General features: G+C 36.5%; 1 protein-coding gene across 4 annotated transcripts in view; it reads left to right on the top strand.

The window, feature by feature from the left end:
* The window catches only part of INTS13 (integrator complex subunit 13), a 34082-nt gene that overhangs the window by 5153 nt on the left and 1870 nt on the right, over positions 1-27059 (top strand). For all 4 annotated transcript variants that reach the window (XR_010921946.1, XM_067559276.1, XM_067559275.1 and 1 more), the window contains 14 exons: positions 1227-1301; positions 4662-4864; positions 5839-5919; positions 7373-7463; positions 9981-10109; positions 11915-11999; positions 17035-17124; positions 17777-17866; positions 19399-19577; positions 20451-20621; positions 21037-21191; positions 22406-22636; positions 23948-24087; positions 26265-26400. Coding sequence is in view for 3 of the 4 variants with exons in the window: in XM_067559276.1 (XP_067415377.1) it covers positions 1227-1301; positions 4662-4864; positions 5839-5919; positions 7373-7463; positions 9981-10109; positions 11915-11999; positions 17035-17124; positions 17777-17866; positions 19399-19577; positions 20451-20621; positions 21037-21191; positions 22406-22636; positions 23948-24087; positions 26265-26400 (1856 nt within the window). In the remaining variant the exon portion in view is untranslated. The remainder of the gene's footprint in view (positions 1-1226; positions 1302-4661; positions 4865-5838; positions 5920-7372; positions 7464-9980; positions 10110-11914; positions 12000-17034; positions 17125-17776; positions 17867-19398; positions 19578-20450; positions 20622-21036; positions 21192-22405; positions 22637-23947; positions 24088-26264; positions 26401-27059) is intronic.

Genomic DNA, 27059 nt, shown 5'->3' with positions numbered 1-27059 from the left:
ATGAAAGAGGATCACTGTTGAAGAGAAAAGGAACTGTGAATTGCAATCAAGGATAAGTTACTTTAAAAACTATAAATAGAAAGATTAACTTTTTTTAACATAACATGGGCAGTTTATATTTGTAAGAAAAATAAAATTAAAGTAAGTTAATAAAATATAAATTAAAAGTGAAAGATTAATGACAACAAACAACGGGAGTTCTGTGGTACTTTAAAGACTAACAAATTTAATTTCAGCAGGCATACAGAGTACAATTTTTTTATCCTTTTTGTTTTGTAGAGTAAGCACTGTGCCTCTTAGTTAATACTTCACAATTAATTACAAGACTTAAAATGCCAGATTTGCCATTTGCCACATTTGTAACCCTTCTAGCTGTTGTTGTAATAAAATTGTTACACTCCTTTCTGTGCTAAATATATTGAATTATTTTGTGGCTTTCTGCACTGGAGTGGCAGTGCTGCTATTAAGAGAAAATTGTAACTTCTCTAAGGCCCCAATTCAGCAAAGCATTTAAGCATGTACTCAAGTCCCATGATGGAGATTACAATGAAGTCAATGGGACGTAAGTACATGCTTAAATTCTTTGAGCCTTAACTTTACGATCATGAAAGATTAGATCACTACAAAGGATCTTCAGATCTCACTAGGGTATTTACTTCAATGATCCCTTTGATGGCAGATTCTGCTCACTGATTATGTGCTGTTTAATTAAAACCAGAAAAAATACATCTCTCCTCATTGATAACTGTTGCTAATGAAAATGTAACTAAGATACTAAGGGAATTGCTCCACCTTTTCTTCTGTTAGTCTTAAAATGGTAACTGCAGTGTTAAAGTGCTACAGGACTCTAGTTGTTTTTGCTGTATGTAGACTAACACGGCTAACCCTCTGGAACTTTTCACCAGTGTTAACAATGACTTTCTAAAAAGATAATTAAATATATCTGAACTTTTTTCCCCCCCTTAGACTTGTCATCACACCACTTCTAAATGCTTGATCTCTGTAAAATAAAAAGGAGACGTTACAGTCTGGATTTAGCACAATAGTTATAACCTATGGGTACCTGTAAATTATTACCTTATTTTGATGTAGAAATGAAATTAGGTTTGAGTGACTTATAACGATAATACTATGGCAGTGTGGCCTTTTATGGGCATGTGAGAATTATACTATAAGAAGAAAGAATACATTACTGTGACCTTAAAATTTCCTTTGTAACCTTTTAGGTGAATTTCATTGTAAGTGATTCTGGGGCTCATATCTTAAATTCCTGGACCCAAGAAGACCAAAACTTGCAGGAGGTATGTGTGATTACTTGATGCTTCTATTCATTTTGTGAGGCTAGCTTAAATTAATTGTATTGAAAGAATATGATTTAGTATATTCAGTAGGTAAAACTTTATTATGATGTGACATCAGTGTTTTAGTTTTTTGTATTGTATACCGTATTTCCCCATGTATAAGACGCTCCCATGTATAAGACGCACCTTAATTTTGGTATTTTGTCTGAAAATAATTGGAAAGTGTTAAATTGACTCATTTGTTTGAAGGAAGAATTCTGAATTTTGAAGATTGTATGTTTCTCACAGAATAAGATTTTGTGTGTGTGTTTAGTTTCTTTTCATCTTAAGATAATATTTTAAATAGTGACAACAGCTTTTTTCTTTCTGTAAATTTTATTTGCACATTCTTGCAACTCTAGATGAAACTAGCTACTCTTTTAGACTCACTTGTGTTTTTATTTATTCTTCATTTTTTTAAAATCACTCATGTAACTATAACAAAGGCAAATAGACAAGAGCAATAAAATTCTTTTTATTGCAACAAGTTCCAAAATAATCTTATAAAGAATTTCACTGAAACACAATGGGAATATAAATTACTTTTATTTTTGTTTGTTTGAAGACAAAATTAAAAGGTATTCCATCACAGGTAGGTCTGCTCCGTAGTACCCCCTGTGGGACTAAGCATGGTACTATAGGTGCTCTCTGCCTTGGTCTGTAAGTTGTGGCCACCTGCTTGGAGCAGGGAGATCTATGCTGTAAGCTCAGGGTCAGTCTCTAAACAGTTAAATAAAAATAACAAACTCAAAATTTGTCTGTCCAAGCCAAGACAAGCACTTACTTGCAACACTTGAAAGCAAGGCTTTTACCCGGCTCTGGGGTTCTAATAGAGAGCACCAAGGAACAACTTCTCTTTCCCAGTCTTACCTACCTCTTCCCTAAGCAGAAGAAGGCAAGCTGTCTTAACTAGCTTGCTGGCTCCCAATTGGTCAGTGTCTCCTGCTGGTCCTTCTAAGCCTCTGGAGGACTAAGTCTTGTAGGTAGCCCAGTCTGAGAAAGTGGGGGAGGGAGTGCTGAGACCTTAGGCACGGGGAGGAGAAGTCCTAATAGGTGCCCATCACATACGCTGTTTGCATTTTGACTAGAGCTAGTTGGAAATTTTCTGATGGAACAGTTTTCCATTGGAAAATACTAATTTTGATAGATCTGCAGAAACATGTTGATTCTGTCAGAATTCTGTTGTAAATCTGCAAATTAAGCTGGTTTCCTGCAAGCTTATTCCCTCCCGGAGCTGGGTCTCACAGGGCTTCCTGGCTCCTGATCAGCCTGTCTAGTGGGCTGTCTTGGGACCAAGGCTTCCAGGCTCCTAGTTTAGCCTGCTGGGCAGGCTGCCTCAAAGCTTTCAGGGAGCCTGGGATTCAGGAGATCACATTTCATTTTAGAATCACCAAAATGTTCCCCTGGAGATGAACATTTTGATGTTTCCAAAGCAAAATAAAACAGATTCTCAGTTCCATGAAAAATTTTGTTTGATTTTGGTCCCAGTTTGGGCTAAAACAATTTCCTGTTTCCCAGGCTGCTCTAATCTAACATCTAAAGTAAAATATCAAAGGCCTAATTTTACCGTTAGAAACAGCAACTGATCATAGTCTTTGTAAGAAAGAACTATCAAGAACATCCTCGTGAGGACCTACATCATAAGCATCATTCAGATGAGCCTCTCTTTGGCCTACTTGTATTAATGAAATGTCAGTATGGAGAAGTATAATTTTCAGCCTAAAAGATGTTTTCAGAAAGCTAGGAATGTGTGATAAATGAAGATAATGGAAATGGTTGTGCAAGCTTAGGAGCATAAGAACAGCTGTACTGAGTCTGGCCAATGATCCATCTAGCCCCGTATCCTCTGTTCTGGCAGTGGCCAGTGCCAGATGCTTCAGAAGGAATGACAGTTCCTTCTGGCAGTTGGATATTTAGGCACACTCGGATCACGAGGTTGTGTCTCTGACTGTCTTGGCTAATAGCCATTGATGGCCCTATCCTCCAGCAACTTGTCTAATTTTTTTTTTGAGCCCACTTATATTTTTGGCCTTCACAACATCCCATGGCAACAAGTTCCAGAAATGAACTGTGCGTTGTGTGAAGAAGTATTTCCATATGTTTGTTTTGAACCTCTTGCCTATTAATTTCATTGGGTGATCCCTAATTCTTGTGTTACGTGAGGGGATAAATAACACTTATTTTCTCCATACCATTTATTATTTTAGAACTCTATTGTATCCCCCCTCAGTTGTCTCTTTTGTAAGGTGCACAGTCCCAACCTTTTTAGTCTTTGCTCATATGGAAGCTATTCCATATTCCTAGTAATTTTTGTTGCTCTTCTTTGCACCTTTTTCAATTCTACTATACCTTTTTTGAGATGGGGTGACCAGAACTGAATGCAGTATTCTAGGATTGGGCATGCTGTGGATTTATGTAGTGACCGTGTGATATTTTCTCTCCCATTCCTAATGGTTCCTAACATTGTTAGCTTTTTGGACTGCTGCTGCACATAGAGCACAAGTTTTCAGAAAACTATCCATAATGACTCCAAGATCTATCTTGAGTGGTTACAGCTAATTTAGACCCCATCATTTTGTATGTGTAGTTGGGAGTATTTTTTCCAGTGTGTATTACTTTGCACTTATCAATATTGAATTTCATCTACTTTAAATCTGACAGTAGCTACTGGCTCTTCCGATATATTTAACATAAATGTATTCTTCGTTAGTGTGCTTTCTGAAAGTGTTGCCAACTAATAAATCTACTGCTAAAGAGAGTTCAGGGCTAAATATTTAGTCCAGCAGGTTGGTTATAGATCCGTGTCAGTTGAGTAGTGCTCTATTTTTCTCCCCTGACAATGTTAATTTGTATAGAGAATCAGTTGTAACTAATGACTTCTGGTAACAGATCAATTTAACTGTAATACAGTTGAATCTCAGAGTTACCCACACCAAGGTTACAAACTCACCAATCAATCATGAATCTCATTTGGAACCGGAAATACACAATCAGGCAGCAGCAGAGACCCCAGAGCAAATACAGCACAGTACTGTTAAATGTAAACTACTTTAAAAAAAAAAATTTTTTTTAAACATTTGACAAGGTAAGGAAACAGTTTCTGTGTTTTGTTTAATTTAAATTAAGATGTTTAAAGCAGCGTTTTTCTTCTACTGAGTAAAGTTTCAAAGCTGTATTAAGTCTATGTTCAGTTGCAAGCTTTTGAAAGAACAACCACGTTTGTTCAGAGTTACGAACAATTCCCAAGGTGTTCATAACTCTGAGGGTCTACTGTAGCAAAGATCATAACTTTACAACAAAACTTTTTTTCTTTTTAACCAGTTAATGGCAGCTCTAGCAGCTGTTGGACCACCTAATCCTCGCGCAGACCCAGAGTGCTGCAGCATACTACATGGTTTGGTTGCAGCAGTAGAAACACTTTGCAAAATCACAGAATACCAGCATGAAGCCCGAACCATGCTAATGGAAAATGCAGAGCGTGTTGGAAACAGAGGAAGAATAATCTGCATTACTAATGCTAAAAGGTGTTTGCAGGAGTATACAGTGCTGCTTTTGGAAATTGCTGGTTTTATAAATAGGTTAAATCCTTTGTCTTCTGATTCTTATATATTTCTTTCTTTCTAGATGTAGTTCAATGTTTTTATTTTGACATGCGACCTTTATAGTTAGTTTTGGCTACTTTACAGACCACGTCTCTCCTAATGTCTTCCACCAGTAAGGTCAACTGAAGCACGCAAGATAACAGCTCTCTGCTTCATATAAGTGAGCATTAATGGTAGGGAGTTTCCAGGAGAGAGTTGGTTAAAGAGGAAGTTGGTGGGCTAAGGAGTGTAGTAGTATAGTTCTGCCGGGATTAATGGATTAGGAAAGGTTAGTAATTTGATACAGAATTAAAGCTTGTCTACATAGGGAGCTAATCAGAAATCATAATGTATTAAGTGAAATTTGAAGAAGGTACTCTTATTCATGAATAAGGAGGGTGGGGGGAGTCTACAAAATCCTGAATAGTTATTGTGCTTGAAATTCTCAATGTACTTTAATCCAAATGAATTGTCAAGTGTGAACAAGTCCTTTGACCTATCTGTGACTTCTTGCTCACAGTCATAACATTCCACAGACACGTAAAAAGTTGCAGATTAGGACTTTGGTGTATAAGATTTGTAACTTGTTTAGTTGTACATGGATCTAGGAGAAGGGATAGGGATGTGTGTATTAAAATTATATTTTGACTTTTCAAATATTATCAAGAGAACTTGTTTATACTTCTGTTGAAGAATTTTTAAACTGACATCTGCTCTTCTTTGTGCTACATCTACATGCCAAAACAGTGAGCAAAATGTTAGTGAAGCAAATACATTCACAAAAGCTTTTTCAAAATCCTCTTGACCTCTGAAAGTAATAATAAATATCAGGTTTTAGTAATAAGTTATTCACTGAAGTATTTGGGTTAATTTTCTCTTTTTCTAAGGTCATGTCTTTTTATTTTTTTCCTCTTCAGTGACAGCCATGTTCGAATGCTTGAAGACTGTGTCCAGGAAACTATTCATGAGCATAACAAACTTGCAGCTAATTCAGATCAGTAAGTGTTCAGTCCATAAGCACAGTTTTTCTTATTCCGCATATACCCACTTTGATGTACCTTTTAAGAAATATTGATCTGTATGGTGCCATTTATTGAGAACTTATGGGCCATTTGAAGGCTTAACAAAGAGGGAAACTAGATGAGAAAGATACTAAACACAACCCTATAGTCTGAGGTGTTGAATATTATCCTTGTTTTCCGATACCATAACACTACGCAAGGCAGTGTTTCTTTAGATTGGTATCTATTAAAGCAGTAATGTATAAAAGAAAAGGATAAAGAAGATAGCTTAACCCTGCTGGGGAAAACATCTCTGTAACTAATAATGTATCTGATGGATTCCTGATACTGTTGGTGATTTAATGCTTTAAGCAATGCATATTGGTGGTAGCATGGAATTAATTTTACATGTCTGTTACTTTAGACTGCAAAAGCTTCGGTGTTTGGAAACTGCTTTTGGTTTTCAAATAGTTTGGAGTTTTTTGGTTTTTTTGTTTTGTTTTGGCCTGGTATCTCTGTCAACTTGAGAAACAAATTACTGGGGAAAAAAATAAAGCCATGTTATGTTAAATCCCTTTTTCCCCATCTTCTGTCTGTCTTGTCTATTTAGACAATGAGCTCTTTGGGGCAGGAACTGTCTATTACATTGCAATGCATAGTTCATGGGGCCCCATCCTTGCTTGGCAGTAGGCATTTTTATCAAACAATTAAATATTAATAATATAATCCATCACATAACATCTAACTTTTATTTCACTGTTTACAGTTTTACAATTTCATAAATATTAAATGGTACTATGGGCCTTCAGGAAATAAGATTTTTATTTCAATATTATGTAAGTGTAGAAAGATGATCTTGTGACTAAAACATGTTATATTGGACACTAGGGAAGATAGGCGGTACAGGATCTGGGTTCTTTTTCCAGGTGCCAAAGTTTTCCTGTGCAAACTTCAGGCAAGTTGCATAATGGCTGCTTCTGTGTGGAACTCCGGTGTGGGGTGCTCAGCATCTTTCAGGCTAATAATTTCCATTTCCTCTTCCAAATCTAATGGGGATTAATTGATATTTGCAAAACACTTTTAAGAGCAGATCCTCAGTTTGTGTCAGTTGGCATAGCTTTATTGACTTCTATGAAGCTATGACAATTTCTGTAGCTGAGGATCTATCCCATTAATACTTGAATGAAAGGTGCCACAGAAGTACAGTGTTGTTTCACACAAACAAAACTCTCAGCTGGAAATCTTACTATTTTCAGTTATACATCCTGTGCTTATAAAATGCAATAAACAAACACCATGTCCTGACAAAACTTATTCAGAAGTAGAATATGTCTCTGGTGCTCCTGACTGGCCCATGAAATCAAGCTATTCTTATGGTAGAGAGTTGACATGAAATATGTGGCATATAGCTGCATTGCTGACCTACTAAATTGAACGTTTGATTTCTAAGCCTCATGCAGATCCAGAAATGTGAATTGGTCTTAATCCACACCTATCCAGTTGGTGAAGATAGCCTTGTTTCAGATCGTCTTAAAAAAGAGGTAAGGAGCTTAAATTGCTTTAAAGAAATGGTACCACTGTACTGAATGTCACAAATCAACTTAGGGCAGGTCTACAATTAAAATGCTGCATTGGTGCAGCTGCACCATTATAGCATTTAAGTGAAGATGCTCCTACGCCGACAGGGTAGAGGTCTCCCATCGCCTCCTGAGAGGCAGCAGCTATGTTGATGGGAGAAGCTCTGTCTGCATTGGGGGTAAGTTCACTATACACATCCTTGAGTGACATAATTATACTGACAGATCTGTAGTGTAGATGTGGTCTTAGATAGACAAATAAATGCTGAAAAATTAGCAATAATGTTTTGAGTATCCAGTCTGTGGGAAACTATCTGTAAAGGAGAAGGGGTATGTGACAGTTTCTGAAGAAGCTGACATATAGAAATATTGCCATTTTCAGTGTGTGTTTCTGATAACCTTTTTTCCCTTCTTTGCAATCTCCATGTATTTATGGTTAGAGCCCTGCAAATCTGCAGATATCTGCTTTCTATCAGTGGACCATTTTTGTAGATTGTGGATTGGATGTGGATACGAATTTTGTATCCACACAGGGCTGTAGTTATGGTAATCCTTTTTACAGCATGCTTTAATTTTTTGCCAACTATTGACTTTGCAGTAAAGCCATTCATCTTACAGTTTTTATAGTTTGAGCTCTTTAGTGACCTCTTGAAAGGAAGATTAAAGTTAGTTTTAATTTGTGGGAAGGAGATTACAGCACAATGAAAAAACGAGATCTGCATGAGATGGTGTGGTTCACTTCACTGTCTCTACATTGCTGGTCACTAGGAATCTCTACTTTCCCACACAAATTTCTTTTTTGCTGAGCTTAATGGCCTGCCAGAGCATAAATATTGTTAAATGTTACATATATATTATTCTAACCAACCTTTTAATACTTTGACTAACTGTATTGCACAATATGTTATTTTATACTGGGCAAATGGACTGCTTTATATCTTTTTAATTAAATGTCAATGGAAAAAATACCTGCTTCCAAAGGGGTAATTTTGCAGGTAGTCTCACTGTGTCTCTCAGGAGTTGATAAAATTCCGTAGCATTTATCCATATACCAGTAAAAGAAATGACATAAAAGAAAGAAATTGTATTATAAATAATACTGACATTTTCAGTTAAAATTCTCTTCACTGATATTTACATTGCTTATTTACAAGTGCATGTTATTGGGCAATCTGTATATTTATAGTGACCATAGGTCAAAAACCACACATGCACCAAGTGGCATGTGTTTCTGTGCTCTGCTGTTCTTCAGTCCTGCTGTCTTTTAATAGTCATATGGTGCTGGCTGTAGCAGAGGTAAAGGCATATTTTGTTAAAGAAAGCTTTCTAATTTGGCAGTGCCCTTTTAAAATGGGCAGATTAAAATGAAGCCGTTGGGTTCATTGAAAGCGTGAAAAAAAATCTGCATTGACAGTGTTCTTAAACTGTCGTTCTGAACATGAAAAAATCTAACTCTGGCTCATTGTAGGAGTAAAAATAAATATAATACCTTTCCTCCCACTGTGTGTGTCAGTACTTCACAAACTTCAGACTCCTTGTATAGAGTGTTAAAAAAGTATGCAATGGGTGTGAAAAGCAGAGTACACTCTTATTCCTTCACCGTATCTTGAGATTTTCCTCTATTACCTAGTCTGCTGGCCTAGGAAAATTAGACATGACTTCCTTGCAGCTCGTTATATCAACTCATGACAAATAGCACTTGACCTTCATAATGTTATGCAAGTGTATATGAAACACACACATGTGAGGTTGATGGATAAAATAGGACTGTCCTCACTTGACAGATTGAGATATGGAGACACTAAGGCTATGTTCAGACTGATGGCGGCACAATTGCCGCCACCAGATCGATCTTTCTTGATCGATTGAGCGGTCAGTGAGACCCGCTCAATCAATCAGGAAATCAACTGAGTACGTCCACCTCCTCACATAGCATAGCGCTGAGCCGCTGTTCCCGTTGGCTCAGTGCAGTGAGAACAGCGCGCAGAAGGGAAGCAGAGCAGTTAACATCAGTTACGCAAACTACTCTGTGTAGTTTGTGTAGCGCCCGTCGACTGCTGCCAAATCGCGCAGTAAGTGTGAACCAGCCCAGAGACTTACCTCGGGCCCTTAATGATAGAGCTGAAATTAGGACCCAAGAGTTCTTGGATTCCAGTCCTGTGCACTGAGGCTGCCTCTTGTTGGCTGGAAGGGTCACAGTTTAACAGCTCTCAGGTGTTCAGCATGTTTCTGACTCTTTGACCAAGTTATGACGACTGACTAAACCAAGATCTTTTGTATAATGTCACAGCGTCTCAGATAACTAAACAATGTTTATATCCTTTTTCTTTCTAAGACCATCATATTTTCTATTGAACTTGGTGATGCAAGTCTTTTAAGCTTAAAATTTTGAGCGATTTGTATTTTGTTGTGTGAAATCAAGACACATTGATATTGTACCGTCTTTCTCTCTCTCTCTCTCTCTCTCTCCCCTTTTTAAAGCTTTCTCCTGTCTTAACCAGCGAAGTACATAGTGTCCGTGCTGGACGGCATCTGGCTACAAAACTGAATGTTTTAGTACAGCAGCACTTTGATCTGGCTTCAACCACGATAACTAATATCCCTATGAAGGTAAGATTGTATCTGTAGCTTTATGATAAATAGCTGCATCACTTATTTTAAATTGTTTTGAATATTTAATATTTATTTTAATTGAATTTTTACATTGTTTTTCTCTCCATATCATATTTTCTGTTTTTATTAGCCCACATTCAATGTCTGTGACCAGGTTAGTACATTTCAAGAAGGAAAATTTAAAAAAAAAAAAAAAAGGATCACAGAACAAAATGCTGTATTGCTATGTCAGCAATTCGATTCGGCAATACAAGTGTTATTTCAGTTCATTTCATATTATTTTTATATAAATATAATCTAGTTTACCTCAAATTACTTTGTCTGTGATTCTTTTGTCTCTTATAATTGTGTTCATTAGATATTCTTGACCCTTGTGCACTTTAGTGGTTTAGTGAGTCTTTTTTCCTCTGTTCATTTTCATGCCCACCCAACATAAAGGTGTTTGTAACTAATAGACAGTTTCTGACCAAAGGATAATGGTTTTTCAACTAGTGTGGAGCTGCTTAACCAAGAGGCTGAGGGGAAAATTACTTGTGCCTCTAGTAATGGAAGACATTCAATGTGTTTTCCATAGAAGTTACGTTCATCCCTACTTCATTTATTTTTCTTTTTAATTAATTAATCTTTGTTGCCACTGGGACGACAATTAATTAATGTAACTAAAAATTCTAATTGGACTTTAGTAAGTAGGAGTCCCCCAGCTTCAATTACATTTTGCTGCCAGACCAGGAGCACCGGTATTGAAAGGGATGGAACACAGTAAATCAATTTATTAGCAAAACTAAAGAATGCACAAAAGGAAAATAAGTGTTCATATTAGCCAGTGCTCACTTCTTAAAAATGAATAATTGATAGTAATGTATGGATTTTGTGGGTTAAAATATCAGTTTACTTAACGTTAGTTTGTTTTGACAACTTTCAGTTTTAACATGGATCATAGTATAAATGTGATATATATATTATTTTAGTTTCACAAATACCTTATTTGTAACTTAATGACCTGTGTGCTGCTGGTATGCCTCTTCCTCCTGCCTTTGTCCTTTTTAGGAATAGAATATGTTGGGTTTCCTGTGTACTATTTACTCAAAATAAATTCCCACAGTTACTGTTCTGTTTTTGCTAATTTATTCTATATGGTGTTTGCTAATCTGCTGCAGCTGTTTAAAGATGCTGTGTCCTTCTTTTAATAAACATCCAATGTTTAATTTTATGCCTGCAGTTAGAACTATTGAATAGCTTCTAGTTATTAACTGCAAGAACATGATAAACTGCTACTGTAAGTGGTTTCTTTTGTTTGTTCAGGTTAAAAAGAAATTATCAGAAGATATGAAAAGTGACTCTGCCAACAGGCTCTGTAGCAGTCAGAATTACTGGACGTTGGTTAGGAAATAACAGCTTCCCAGTCTGTTTCGTTTAGCTCTGGGTGTAAGATGATACTAGGTATCTTTTCTATATTACATCCTTGTCAAGCTTTATATAAAGGAAAAAGAGGAAGGAAAAAGAACTAGAATTCATGTACATGTCATTTATCTTTATGCATTGTGCACATTTATGGTATTTATATAAATAGGAATATCATAGATTCAAAGAAAAAGCAGGCTATTGCATCTTTAAATAGATCAGAAAGCAAACCATTTCCTCAACATTGCAACCCCTTATTGTCTGATGCACTTAGAGTTTTATTTTCTTCGGGAATGAAAGGTAAATATAGAGTATCATCCTCCTCCACTTATAAAAACAACCAACAATCCTTTTAAAAACAAATCAACAGCATTCTTTTTGAATTTCCTTTTTATTTAAAGGAAGAACAACATGCAAACACATCTGCCAATTATGATGTGGAGCTTCTTCATCACAAGGATGCGCATGTAGACTTTCAAAAAAGTGGTGAGTAGGAAAAAAAACACGTAGAAATCTGAATTCTCTGTAACAGAAGACTTGCATAAAAACTGTTTAATATCATTCAAAAGCTCAGGATCTTATTCAGCAAGGACAGATCTTTAAGAAGAATTTAAAATTTTAATTTTTCTTTTTGAGATTTAATGTAATGTGAAATGAATTAGTCTTAAAATATTCAGTATAACTGAATTTTGTTAAAAAGGAGACACAATGAGGGAAGGAATAACAGAAGCATCAAATTAGATTAGACATGCATTCAGAATGTATGTGTTTATGATCATACCAGCGGCATTTCAATTTGTCACATTGCTGTAAGAATGCTAGTTCATAAGTTAAATAAGACCACGTGTTTAAACAAAAGTCCAGGAGTTTTTGTGCAAGAGGGAGGATTTCAAAGGATACTCAGATATGAGAATGGTTGTCATTTATCCAAAATGTGACTTGCAGAGACTAACCAGTAGCAAAAAGAAGAACATCTAGGATGATGGGTGAGAGCAATGAGGTCTTCCTTTTGCTTAGCTGTGTGGATTCATTTAGTGTAAAGTGTCTGAACAGTGTTCAGACTAAAGATTTAAGACTGACAAAAGCAGTTTTACAAAGTATGGACAACAAATTACATATGTTAAGAGCTCAAAGGTAACTTATATATAGATCTGCATGTGAGAGTGGAAAAAGTTTAAAATAATGATTGTCGTATATTTTGTTTGATTTCCCCGCCCTCCCCCAATAATTGCAGTTAGCTCTTCCTTTCCATTTCTGAACCATTTTGCTTTCCCATTATATACGTGGCCCTTTGATCTCTCAGGTTTGTGGGCACAATTAAACTCTTTTAACCTCTTCACTAGGCAGTGATATATCCAAGCCTTACAGAATCCCCAGGCCCCTTTCTGAACACAGTTGTTGTTGCAGGAAATATTAAAACAATCATCAGGTATTTCCAGCTTTCCCATGGAATATAGAAAACTTATTCAAGCTGGAAATAAGTTTAATTACTACATATTAAATACACCGCTTAGGGAAGACTTTTGAAAGACTCCAGTTACTGCTATGTATTTCAAACATAAATTACGTTTAGTATAAAATTGCTTTGTTCAACAAACATATCTGTAATACAAAAGAAAGGAATGTTAACACAACAAACTGTGCAAAACTGAATCCTGTGCTCAAAAAAACCCAAAGAAACTCCACAAGCTTATAGGTGTGTCATGGAATACTGAAATTCTTGATGAGAGGTAAAATGTTCAAAAGTGCTTAACTGACTTAAGCACTGAAGTCCCACTTTCAAAAATGATTTAAACTCCTAAGTCATTTAAATGGTCTCAAAAATTTTACCCAAGATTAGTAGTTGTAAAGTCTGTCATCTGATTTCTTAGGGAAGGATAGTCCTGCAGCCTTTCTTGCTTCTTCTGAATATTTGATGCTGCCAGTGCAATGAAGAACTAGTGCAGTTTCTGAGCTAGTGGCAAGGCTGTTGTTGTTTTCTAGGGTACTTGCCTGAGGATCAGGATTTCAAGGCTTAAGAACTTGTTACTTGGTCTGGGTGTTTTTCAAGTTGCCCTCTGGAGCCTTGCTAATATAGTACTGTGGTATAGTACATGGCATGGATCATATGATCGGCCAAATTCTCTTTGACTTTTTTAGGAAGTATTCTCCATTCAGGTAGCAGGATTTTAGTGCCTGGATGAATATGCACCCAGTTACTTCTCTCTGACACACAGTGTTCAGACACACACTACTTCTCTCACAGACAAATAGTGGTTCAAAAAATTTGAGGCAATCAAACATGCATATAAGAGTATCATCGTCTCTGATGTGGGGTATGCTAGATTAAATTTCCTATAGAACGCTGGCAGCTGAAAAGTGGAGTGTATACGAGTGAACAGTAATTCCTTCCTCTTAAAATTAACAGAGATGATTTGAGCCCTTATTCTCCCACAGTTTTTTCTATTCCAGTATAATCTTTAGCTTTTGGTTTCATCTCTTACAGTCCTCTCCTACAGTTCAGCCTAACTCCAGTGCAGTTTTGGGCAGCTTTGCCATGTGGCGTACTTGTGATCTAGAAACAGGGTCTGGCTGTCCAAGCTCTAATTTTAATGTACAAATATTGGAAGGCCAAAACTGGGCTTAACGAAAACATTTTCCTCACTTTGAGCAGATACAAACTTCCACCTGAAAATATGAAGCAGATATCCTGCCCCCCTCATTTAGAACCATCTGGCCCAGGGATGAATGAGTGGAGTGTTTTGATGGTTTGGTTTGGTTTTTTTGAGAAAGGGGGGGAATTACCACGGGTTACTGTGAGGGAGAAACTACCTAATTGTCTTTTACAATTACTCTGTTACAGATTTTAAGAGTGATGTATGATCAAAAATATTTTGCAATTTTGTCCTTAATTGAAGCAGTGAGGGAAGAGACTGATGATAGTACAGTAATGCATTTGGATTGGCCTGGACTTGTATTATGAGCCAGGTAGTGTCTTTTCTTATCTTCCCAACTTAAATAGAATAATAAAAGTACTCCCCCTCCTCTTTTTTTTTTTCTCCCCCTTTTCTTTTCGTCCACAGTTTATTCAGTAAAATGTGGGTTTTTCTTTGCGTCTCCACATAAACCTATGGATTTGTCTGTGTAAATTTATAAATATGGAGGCCTACATCTTTTCCCCCTTCCCTTCCCACCTACTGAGAGAGGTGGGGGGGGGGGAATGGTTTTCTATTAACTTACTTATTGTCTTTGAAACCTCCTTGGGACCTCCCTCTTCTATATCTTCCTCTGGCTGGGAGGCGTCAGGTGTCTGAAAAATGTGAAATGTGCTCAGTAAGACTTTGGCTTCTGGAAGGATCATTCTCATCCTAGAGCCTTTTTGCCATTGCAAAGATGGACAAGGATCTTCCCTACACTGCCCACTTCGAACCAGCAGGAAAGTGAAAATGATCCAGGGTTCTGAATATCTTTTGTGAGAGCTGCTAGTACTGTTAAGTTTTCAGTCTGCTGCAGTTAGACAAAGCTATGAGAAGCAGCACAGACTAGTATTTACTTTCAGGCCACATTTGGAATGTTATCTATGCAGCCATGAACAGAAGCTTGGATTCTGCAGAAGTCAGTTGACATTCACCTGGGAAAGTTTACTTGGACAAGTTTATGAAGCAAAGTGGATTTTTTCAAGCCCATCTATGGGAATATATTGGACAGGAGAGAGCAGCCTAGACAGCACTTCCCCTTTTAAGAATGTTGACTCTGTTGACCAGAAAAGTGGGCATTCGGACCAGTTAGATGGGTTTAAAAAAAAAAAAAAAAAAAAGATGTTGTGGCTGCTGCACAATTGAGATGAAATAGATCTGACTGACATTCTTTAGGCGATCTCTGTTTGAGTATCTAAAATTATTCTGATTATCTTACTCTTAATAGCAACCTGCAGGGTTGACTTCAGTGTGACTTTGTGTGGGTAAAGACTACTTGCAGGAGTAAAGGCCAGATCATGCAAGACCTATATTAGTACATGTTTCTTAGATTTCTTGATCAGAAAAAGTAAATAAGGACAGTCCTGATTTCCTACATAACCCAATATATACCTGTCTAGTTCACCCACTAGAGCATAATATTTTGAAGTATATTTTGTAAATAGTAACACCAGTAATTTGAGACTTGATATAAAATTTATCTTTCCTTAGGGTGTGCAGATTATTGGAAATTCAGACTAGCAAAGCACTAATTAGCAAGAATCTACTGCATTGTCTTGAAAGCATTATTATATGTCTATATATTTTATATTGCTTTCCTGTGATTCACTGCTTCCTGTCAGATCAGCTGTAAATAAGACATTTGTAAGGAAGTGTTTTAGCACTGCATCTTAACATTCATGGCCAGAACTACATGATGAGAGGTGCTCACATTGGACCAGAAAGGACAAAGATTGAATAACAGTACCTGCTATTTTTTTGCAAAAGGGAAGAAAGCAGTACAACCTGTCAAATGTGTGCTTTACATAAATTTTCAGTTATGATTTTTGAGATGTTTATAATACAATTTTAATTATAACTAATCAGTTCAAAACAAAGGTTCTGACACCTAGCAGGTGCAAAATTTTTGCACAGAAGGTCATCACCCATCCTTTGTGTATTATATATATTTTGAAAATAAACTTATTGTCCTGTTACAGCTAGAAAACTTGTAAATATATTTTTGCTTTTAAATAATAAAATGATACTTAGAGGGACACCTTTTCAGGAGCCTTAATGTAGCCATTAGGTTGAACATGCCTACTTGAACACCTAGGTATTTTGCGCGCATGGTTTCTTATACCAAGTTTGTCTGTGCTGCAACAACTTTGCTGACCTAAAAATATTTATGGTTAAAATTTTAGATGTCATTTCTGAAAACTTCTGGGTTTGGGGATGTTTTTAATCTTATTTTGGATATTTAGTTTTTAAAAAATCATCATATTCTCTTTCTAGAATCAAGTTCAGATGCCAGATAATACATCTTTTATGTTAAACCCTCTCATTCAGGTAATAGAAGGGATTCTACAGCACCATCATATATTTATATAAGGGTTATAATTAGGGTTAAGATTTTGTCTCAGGTATTTTTAGTAAAAGTCATGGACAGGTCACTGGCAATAAGCAAAAAGTCATATAAGCCCAGGATCTGTCCATGACTTTTACTAAAAATACCCTGCAGGGGGACTAACAGTTTGAGTCCTGCTGTGGGCTCCAGCCCCACCACTGCTCTGCCGGTCCCGAGGCTGCTGTTCTGGCGGCAGAGACTGACCACTGGCCCGCTACTCTAGCCCCAGCTGCTGCTCTGGTTCCATTGCTGTTCCTGGTTCCTGCTCCAGCCCCACCATTGCGGCTAGCTGAAGCCAAACAAGTCTGAACAGAGATCCCAGAAAGTCATGGAATTCATGATCTCCGTAATAGAATCGTAAAATTAGTTATAATTGTTAGATTTTTGTATTCTGTAATATAATATATTAAATAGTACTGACTACTTGTTGTGATACATTTTCTCTAACTTACTGTTGCAGGTGATAATCATATAGGTGGCAATAGCAGAGAGGTCACTTTTAAAGAAACTGTAACATTAAAATGGTGCACACCACGAACAAACAGTGTTGGTAAGTACTGTATTTTTTGTAAATGTTTGAGAAACACTTTCTGTCCTGCACTAGGTTTTTTTCTCCCCAATGGTATCCAAACATCAGAAATATTATTCCCTGATTGATTGCACTACTGTTCTTTCCTTTTTATTCCCTATACCCACTGTCTCTTGCCACCGTTTGCTTTACTGACAGTCAGCAGGTGCCCAAAGAGGCTGCAGCCTCTAGTGCTGTGATTTGGCCACTGTATGCATACAGTCACTATCTTGTCATACTTAATGCTCTTGATGCTGGCTAATCAGTGACTTATTTATGTAGGAGATGGGGAAACTAGTGTTTTTCTCCTTCTGCCAAGCAAACTGCTTGTTCGCTGGCTACAAGAGTTCATTAATTTCCTAGTCAGATAATGTATTTTTCCCTCCATTAATTTTCTGTGGTTTGAATCATCAGTTAGTAAATATATTATAATTTTGTAGTAACATTGCTCTGCAGCTTTTTTTCTTCTTTCTCTCTCTCAAGGAAATTTCACAAATAAATCACTTCAACTAATATTGGTATTTTGTAAGAGTAGCTTCATGCCTTCCAGGTGGTATGTTCTTTTTCCCTCTCTGGAACTAAGCTAAAAACCTTTCTACGTTTGTTTGGTTTTTTTTTTAATTTTACTTTTCAGAATTGCATTATTGCACTGGAGCATACAGAATCTCACCTGTAGATGTAAACAGCCGACCTTCCTCCTGCCTTACAAACTTTCTTCTCAATGGTAAATTGTTTTTGTGGCTAAACATTTTAAAAATGGTTAATGTTGCAAATAGAACATTTATCCCTTTTGAAAAATGTGTAGGTATATCCATGTTGTACAGAATGTAAAACATTTAGATACTCACATTATTACAGAAGTCATATTAACTGTGTAAAGACCAGTAATACAGAAGCAAGATGGTGCAACAAACATCTAGATAGATATTAACTGATAACTATATTTGAAGGTAAATGGAATAAAAATTATCTGAGATTAAGAAGCCTAGAAAAGGGGAGATGAACTGGGAAAGGGAGAGGAATCCTGATTGCTTTAGTTTTTTTCCAAATCCCAACATAGCATATTCTGTGCTTAGTAATAAACATTTATTTTAATATTACATCTCTTCTTGAATTACAGTATAGCTGATTAATAATAATGTTTGATCTCAATGCTTAATTGTATTAAGTATTCTTTCAGAATAGAAGTGAAATAATTAAGGGTTCTTCCATCAAAAAACTGGAAAATAAGTTTTCTTGACCTTATAAGTTAAGTAGAAATTGTTCTATATTGCAAAGCATTTGCAATTTTCTCTGAAACATGCTGCAGGGATTCAGTACGGGATAGGGACTTCTCAGTGTATCCCTCACTGTCTGTCATTCAAGAGACTAAAAATATCTTCCCTTCTACTCACCTCTATAAACTTTCTGATTTTAAATTTAATCCAATTTTGAGCTAGGGTAACAATATATCTTGTCATATGTATAGGATAGGCAGCTGTCAGCGATTGTGACAGAATCAAGGATCAGTGAATACTATCCTTGCCACCCACAGTTGTTCTAAATAGGTGGTCATGTGACCTCATACATTTATTTTCATATACTAGGATGGTATTTTACCTGAGTGAAGCCGACATACTAATTAGCATTGTGGTCAACCAAGGATTTGGTTGGTCAGTTTATCATTACATTGTTACCATAACTCTACTAAATATATTCTTTTGAGGGTGAAGATTTTATAATGCATAGTCTTAATTTCAAGAAAATAAATGATTTTTTACTTTTGTGAACATGAATGTTTCCCTTGAAACAAAAAACGTAAGATACGCTTGTGCTCAAATAATTCTCACAAGGTAGTTTTTTAAATTGCATATTTACCATGTCCCTTAGTCTTCAGTGAGAACAGGTTGTGTGTTTGGGTCACAATTTGGTTGACCAAATACTGTGTAGCATTTTCATTACATTTTACAAAAATTTATCTCCATAAGAACCATATTTTCTGAATGATCAAAAGGTAAGAAAGTACATAGTTTGAGCTCTTTTTATGTAATGCGGGAAGAGTGCTATGTTCCATAATAACCTATCTAAATGCAGGGATTAAATTAAAGCTCTATAGGAAACATGTAGAATTACTAGTATGAGTTTAGTAAAAGACCTACAGTAGCTTAACACAACTGGGGGTTGGGTGGCTGGGTGGTTAAATATAAACCTGTAGAATATCTTTAAATGTAACTTGCTGCACTCAGTAGCTAATCAAACTGATCTCAATTCTAATAGGTCGTTCAGTTTTGTTGGAACAACCACGCAAGTCTGGCTCTAAAGTAATTAGCCACATGCTTAGTAGTCATGGAGGAGAGATTTTCCTGCATGTATTGAGCAGTTCTCGATCAATTCTGGAAGATCCCCCTTCAATTAGTGAAGGATGTGGTGGGAGAGTCACAGACTACAGGATTACAGTAAGATTTTACTATTGATGTTCTTAGTTTTACTCAACAGTTCATCAGAATGCAGGGGAGAGGAGTAAGTGGGTTGAAACAACCATTCTGTAATGTAAGAAATAGTAGGTCACTTTAAAAAAAAAAAAAAAAAAAAAAAAGACACAAATTTGGATCAACTATTTCTTCATACAATTATTGTTATATAGTCAGCGTTTGTTGACACACACATATGACCACTTTCTAGAAACCGACTGTCTCTTTCTTTCCCACATAAGTGCTTGCATGCTTTAGGTAATATTAACTTTCTGAAATGCTCTCATTGGTTATAAACACTGTTTATCTCAACAAAGGTTTGAGGTGGACTGGATCCAGACAGCCATGCATCCAGCTCTCTATCAGAAAGCTAATTGTCATAATGAGGGTCTTTTTGAGAGTAGCTGAACTGAACAGATGACAAAAGGATGGAGTTTAAAGACTCGGAGGTGTGGCAGGGGCACTGTAAAGAGACTCATTTTACTCTTTTTAAACTGATATCCTCTGCATTCAGTGCACATTAGCAAAAAATGGCCTGTAAAAAAGCAGAATAAAACTTTAATATATGTAAATCATTATCACTAATCGAAAGCAATGCATTTGTTCCGACATCATGAAATCTTAACTTCACAAAATTTTAGGAAGTTAAGATTTGATAAACATCTTCCTTAAACACTGTCTATATGAATCCAAAATAGAATTGCTCATAAGAATATTGAACATAGAATTTAGCCCTAAAAACTAGAGGTCTTTTTCCTTTCTGCATTATTCATAAGGGAGGCAATGATGTTTGAGCCATTCAATGAAAGTTACTTTGTACAAGAAGTTCCTAATTTTATCTTGTTTGGTTATCATTAGGATTTTGGTGAATTTATGAGGGAAAACAGATTAACTCCTTTTCTAGACCCCAGATATAAGATCGATGGAAGTCTTGAGATTCCTTTGGAACGAGCAAAAGATCAATTAGAGAAACATACTCGTTACTGGCCTATGATTATTTCACAAACCACCATCTTCAACATGCAAGCTGTAAGTGACCATGGATTTGTAGCTTTCCTTTTCTATTCTGTTCTGGAGTAAGTTTTTAAAACTGTACTTGGGGAAGAGTTAATATCAGTAAAAAACTGCATAGCTGATAGCATGCTACAGACAAATCAACAAAAACAAATTCAGAATAATGTTTTGACTCTCACTTTTGATTAAGTACTTTGTGTATATTTTACAACTATAAATCTGTATCCAAATGTCTCCCATTACATGGAATTCAGTTGGATGCAAAGCTATTGGGTTAAGAGGGAGACTTCATGTAATGATGCATGTTGGGGATACTTCAGAATGTAGGTTAAAGGATTTCTGTTGTTTAATGTTAAGTTTTGGTATGCTTCCAAATCTCCATTTCCCAACTAAATGCAAATTTTTTTGTTCTGTTTTGTTTATCTTGCAGGTAGTGCCATTAGCCAGTGTTATTGTTAAAGAAGCTCTGACAGATGAGGATGTTCTGAATTGTCAGAAAACAGTATACAACTTAGTAGATATGGAGAGGAAAAATGATCCACTGCCAATTTCAACAGTTGGTACCAGGGGAAAGGGTCCAAAAAGGTTTAACATTTATTAATTTTGTTGTACTTTTGCACACCAAAAAAAAAAAAAAAAAAAAGAGAGAATCATATCTGCATACATTCCAGGTGAACCTTGTGTTTTAAATTGGACAGTCAAAGGTAATTTAGAGTCCACTATACTAAATACACATACAAAATAAATGTTTGGCTGCATCATTTAGAGCTGTAATCCTATTTTCCTGATTTTATGTTAAAGGAAAAACTCAGTTGTAACTTGAAACAGATTCAATCTCATCTTACCAAAAAAATGTTTTCGTATATTTAAGATACTTTTAAAAGCAAAAAAATAACCAGCACACAGGAAAACACCATCTTACTCTAGGTTAGAACAGAGGAAATGCAGGTCACCTGGGGATCATGGAAACCAGAGACTTCCAAAGCTATTGTGTTTTAAAATATTTTTAATATTTGATTATCTTAAAAGTAGTCATGCCATTGTCAAAACATTTTATGTAAGAGATGGAATTTCTCTTACGACAAATTTGGAAGTCTCTGATATTCCATCCATTCGAATAGTGACCTGCATTTCTTGTACATCAATCTAATCCTTGGCAGGATGGTTGCCTGAGTATGAACAGAAAATTTACCATAACAGAAAGTTTACCAAAGATACTTGAGCTATTCTGTAGTGTTATATTATGATGATTCTGTATTATTTTGTCTTTTAATTTTTGTCTAAGAGAAACACACACACACACACACACACACACACACACACACACACACACACACACACACATTTGAATCTGGCAGTAAACAGATGGATCTCTACCTGTCCCAGCATTAAAAAAAAGGTTTCTTCTTGCCTCTTCAGTTGGTTGGGCTCAAGTGACTTTAATAGGTTTCGGCAATGTCTCCTTGATCTAGAAAATTGATGATTATGTCTCAAGGAGAGATTGGGGTATTAGATTTAATTGCAAGTTCAGTTTTGTTGGAAGCAACTGAGCATGTCCACATGCTACATGACTCTGATGCTTCCAAGAGTGGAACAATACAAGGCGATCAGAACTCCAATAAAAGGGAGTTGGAGAAAGCCTACTTGACTGAGACATTTTTTAAAAAATTAAGCTCAATCTACTGGATTGTAATTGTTTTAAACTTTGGTTAGTTAATATATAAATGACTTTTACAACCTGGAGAGTGCATACATGTGTGTGTAAATATGTAAAGATTTTATTTTGTGCCTGTGGATAGAGATGAGCAATACCGGATTATGTGGAATGAATTGGAGACCCTCGTTAGAGCACATATACATAACTCCGATAAACACCAGCGAGTCTTGGAGTGTCTACTAGCTTGCAGAAGCAAACCTCCTGAAGAAGAGGAGCGCAAGAAACGAGGGAGGAAGAGAGAAGAAAAAGAAGACAAGACAGAGAAATCAGGAAAAGATTATGAACTAGAAAAACCCTGGCAGGAATCAGAAAGGTGAATTTTTTGAATTAATATATGCTTCTGCATACCAGTATGAAGTATGTAATAAGCAACACAGTCTAGCATTAGAATTTTTAAAAGGTTAACTGCTTTAACTAACATGGATGTTAGTTTGTTTATAAAGGGCATACATGTAAGCAGCTACAAGTAAACTTTAAGTATCAAAACCCCAAGTATGATGTTCAGATAAATTTCCCAAATCTGAAATAATGTATTATAAGGTACACTTTTATAAATAGTTTATGATGGGATAACAAATTGTAGATATTTTAATAAATGTTTAATCAATTGTTATAATGGCCAAAATAACAGTAAATTGCTAAACTTTGACTTAACAATCTATAGCACCTTCTACTGTTTAGGTGTATACCCATCTGTAATGTACTACATATGTTACTAACTTTTTATAAACAAACCCTAATATGAAGTGTGATTGAAAACCATAGAGAATTTAATTTAATTTATTCTGAACTCAGGTTGATTGTTTAGGTGCCCTCATAGACAGTTAAATGCTCCAGGTTTCTCTGCACTGAGTTCTGTGTAGATAAGCATCAAGTTTTATTGACTTTGGACCTACTTTTTTCGTACCTTTAAGGAAAAAAAGTTGTCCTGTCAGCTGATATGATGTGTAATCACAAAGGATCAGTTAATCTGTCTAGTCATGAATTTCTTGAGTATTTTCTTTTTTTGCCCTTTCAAACTTCTCTTTGAAAGAAGTCATAAAGTTGAGACTCAGAAAAAATGGTTACTCAGCTCTAAGCTCAACTTGTATGTGCTGTTCTGTGTGCATATGGCCCCTAATGAAATGAATGTTTTGGCCTGCAGTGTTGTCACCATGCTGATGATACTTACATCTACCTGCGCATGTGGTCAAGTCCAATACTATGATTTCCTTTCTCTCCTAGTGTGAGACAGAGGTAGGGACACAAATGGGAGCAAACTGGTTCAGGCTCAAACCTGGAGTCAGCAGTGGGTTTGAGTTGTCCAGATTGTTAGCAGCAATCGTGCCTTTAAATCTCTGGCACAACCAATTATCACAATAATGAGTGCAATATAAATATCAAAAACTAATTGAAATGAAATTGAGTGTCAGGTCATTCCCGTTTCCTTTTGGCGTGCATCGAAGAAAATACTTAGCCAATGGCTTTTCTGGTTATTTCCATCTATCTCATGACTCTCGGACAAAATGATTGTTGTACTGGGACAGATGTTATATGGATAACCTTGAAGAATTCTGTAAATGAGAAGTGTATTATTGGTGCTCTCTGAAGTCTCATCTTTTTTTCCTTCCTTTTCCCCTTCAAGATTAAAAGGTGTATTGGATCGTGAAAAAGAGGAACTGGCAGAAGCTGAAGTTATAAAAGATTCTCCTGATTCTCCTGAACCACCTAACAAAAAGCCTCTTGTTATGATAGATGAAATACCTCCAGTGGAAAAAACAAAAGGTAAGTCAAAATGATTGCAATAGATTTTGAAAAATAGTAAATCCAGATAAAATTGGTGTGACTTGCAAGATCTCCTATATGGTTGTTAGAACAGTTCATATTTGCTTGCCTAAGGTAAAAGTGTATCTCTTGAACACACTGCATGTAGATTTAGTCATTCAGTGCTAATGGCAGTTATGGCCAACTCTTTATTTACAAAGTGGGCGAACTTACTAAGACCTGAACAGTTTTGGTCAAGGTGGAGGGATGAAAAATGAGCTATGAGGATGAAGGTTCTGGGTACTGATACTTGTGATACAGAGCCTTTATGTTCCTGATTTGAGTTCCATCTGATTGCTGTTCATTAGGGGCCAGATTGTGATAGTTTTACATTTGGATAATATCTTACAGTGTATATAGTTCCATTGATTTCTGTGGCATTACATCTAGAGTAAGGAGCTTCTGAATGTGCAGAAGGGTCAGAGTCTGATCCTAATCTAGGTAATAAATAGGTTGGATTCAAAATTCACTTCCTTACATAGAGATGTAACTAATGTAGAATAAAAAGCCGTGAGGGTAACGCAGAGGAGAACAGAAGAGTTACTAGAAAATGTAAAATGTATTTATTTTGGGATAATATGTCTTTACTTGGTGAGGGCTCTTTTCTATAAAGTGTTAAATATGGCATAGAGGTGGAATACAATGCAGCATACACCTATATGTGAAAGAAATGCACAGCAGCCAAGTTACAGACAGAATGAATGAGGTTTGGCAGAGGACATCTAATTGTCTTAAAGTGAGGTGTCAGCTGCAAAAGAATTGAGTCTTGGAGAGATTTGAAGCATTAGTTTTAGTTTAATTAGAACATTCTGAATTCTTAGAGATGTCTTCTGATTTTTGTGTGTGTATAATCTGTTGGATCAGTGATTTTTCAGTCTGTGGTCTGCGGACCCCTGATGGTCTGCAGACTGTCTAAGGGGTCCATGAAAAGAAAATAAAGTTTCAGATCCCAGAAAATGCATTCTGTTTTTATGATCAATCAAAAATATGTGAATACCCCACATACAGGTCAAAACCCAGAAGTATTGTAGTTACTATAGAAACCCACAGTTTAACACCCTTTCTCACGCTGCATCAAATGCCATGCCGAGCACATGCAACATTTATAGTTGAATTCTGTTCAGTCACTTTTCAGTCTAAGACCTCTATGGTAGGGGTCCACAGACCACAGGTAAAACTTCCAAAGGGTTCCGCATTGCCATTCAAAATTTTTAGGGGTCTGCAAATGGAAAAAGGTTGAAAACCACTGTATTAGATAATGGACATATTATATAAAATGGAATATTGTGGTGTGTGACGGTTCTAATGATAGCTGCATTGTGCATACCTTGAGCTATAGTATCCTCTGGAGCAGTCTGCAAAGGGTAAAGAGAGGGTTGAGGTAGTGAACAGACAGAGATTCCCCACCCCCAATATAACAAATGCTGATGGAAAGCTCAGAGAGCTCTGCTGCTGCCCATTGTCCTTGGTGGTTCTCGGTGGGGAATGTTTTTGGGCTAATGGGCCACCATTCTTGCTGGCTGAATAGCCGTATTTCAGAGCTGTCAGCAGAGGCTGGTGGTGAAAGGACAGTGACCACTTGGCATGCTTCTTGTCATTCAGCTGGAGAGACCAATCCCTATGGTAGGATATCAAGAGGAGGAAATGCTTCCTTTGATGGCCCCAGTATCATACATTGCAGTGAAGCAGCCGTGGCTTCACTTCTACCTTTGAGACAAGGGTGGATTGGTGCAGAGCAATTATTTGTCTGTTATTGGGTGTGACTGTAATGGGGTCTGCCACCTTTGGATCCATTTACCACTCTGCTTAAGTACAAAGCCTGGCCCAGCTTCATGCCCACAGAATAGTGGAATCCATTTTGGTCAAATGTATTGAATCCAAAAAATAAACCATATAGAACGAATATAATGTGAGGGTAACCTTATACTGCCTAAACCTCCCACCTGTGTGCAGCTGTCCTGTTCATTTAACCTACAATGTAAGTTTCTTGGGACAGGGACCATGTCTCATATTGGTCTTTAGTGTGCTGTGCTGATGCTGATAAATAGTATAATTTTGTTCTGTAAATTTATACTGAATTAGTATTTGAGAATTCATTAATTAAAACACCTTGATTCTATTTTCAAATCTAATCCTAGGGCCCATGTCCTTGCTGTCTTTGTGGAGCAATAGGATTAATACGGCCAATTCTAGGAAACACCAAGAATTTATTGGTCGTCTGAATTCCATCAACAACAAAGCTGAGCTGTATCAACATCTTAAAGAGGAAAATGGGTTTGTATTGATGAATACCTAATATATAATTAATATATTTTTTCATTCATTTTGCCCCTATTGCATCGCAGTCTTCCCACTAACTGAAAAGGGTTGTCTTCAGGGTGTTGCTCCTTTCCTTTTATCCCAATGACTGTCTACACAGCACAATCCTCCTTATGCTTATAGGGGCCAAATGGGAGATGAGGTTAAGACCCAAACTCAGATCCTTGTGTGCCAGGCTGTAGCTCAGTGTAGCCCCCAAAACAGTATCTAATACAAAAGTAGCTAAATCAAACATGGCAGAGATTAAAACTATTGCATCTTGTACAATGTGTTAAGGAACAATAAACTCCCTTGCATCCCCACAAACCCCACTGCCATCAAGTAATCATTAGAATGGGAGTGACCAACAACCTGAGCAAAAGGATAAAAATGAAGGAAAAGAAATGTTAAATACAGTTAAGGACTTGACAGAAACTGATACAGCTCTAGAGATTCAGAGAAGCAGGCCCTACACAGTCAGACACGAGTCTGTGTTTTGTCTTTTCTTTGTTAACCACTGCTGGAGTCAATGTAATGTCAGTCTTAACTGCGACTTTTTATATATGGAACTTATTGCTCATTTACCCTAGTTGTAAGTGGAACGTTCCTTGAAAGCAAACTTTCCTCTGATTTAA

This window comes from Emydura macquarii, unplaced genomic scaffold, assembly GCF_026122565.2.
Source record: "Emydura macquarii macquarii isolate MOO-44397 ecotype Brisbane River unplaced genomic scaffold, CSIRO-AGI_Emac_v2 contig_2205, whole genome shotgun sequence".
In the NCBI taxonomy this organism is placed as follows: domain Eukaryota; kingdom Metazoa; phylum Chordata; order Testudines; family Chelidae; genus Emydura; species Emydura macquarii.
The sequence above is the reverse complement of the archived record's forward strand: the minus strand, read 5'-3'. Positions and strand labels throughout refer to the sequence as shown.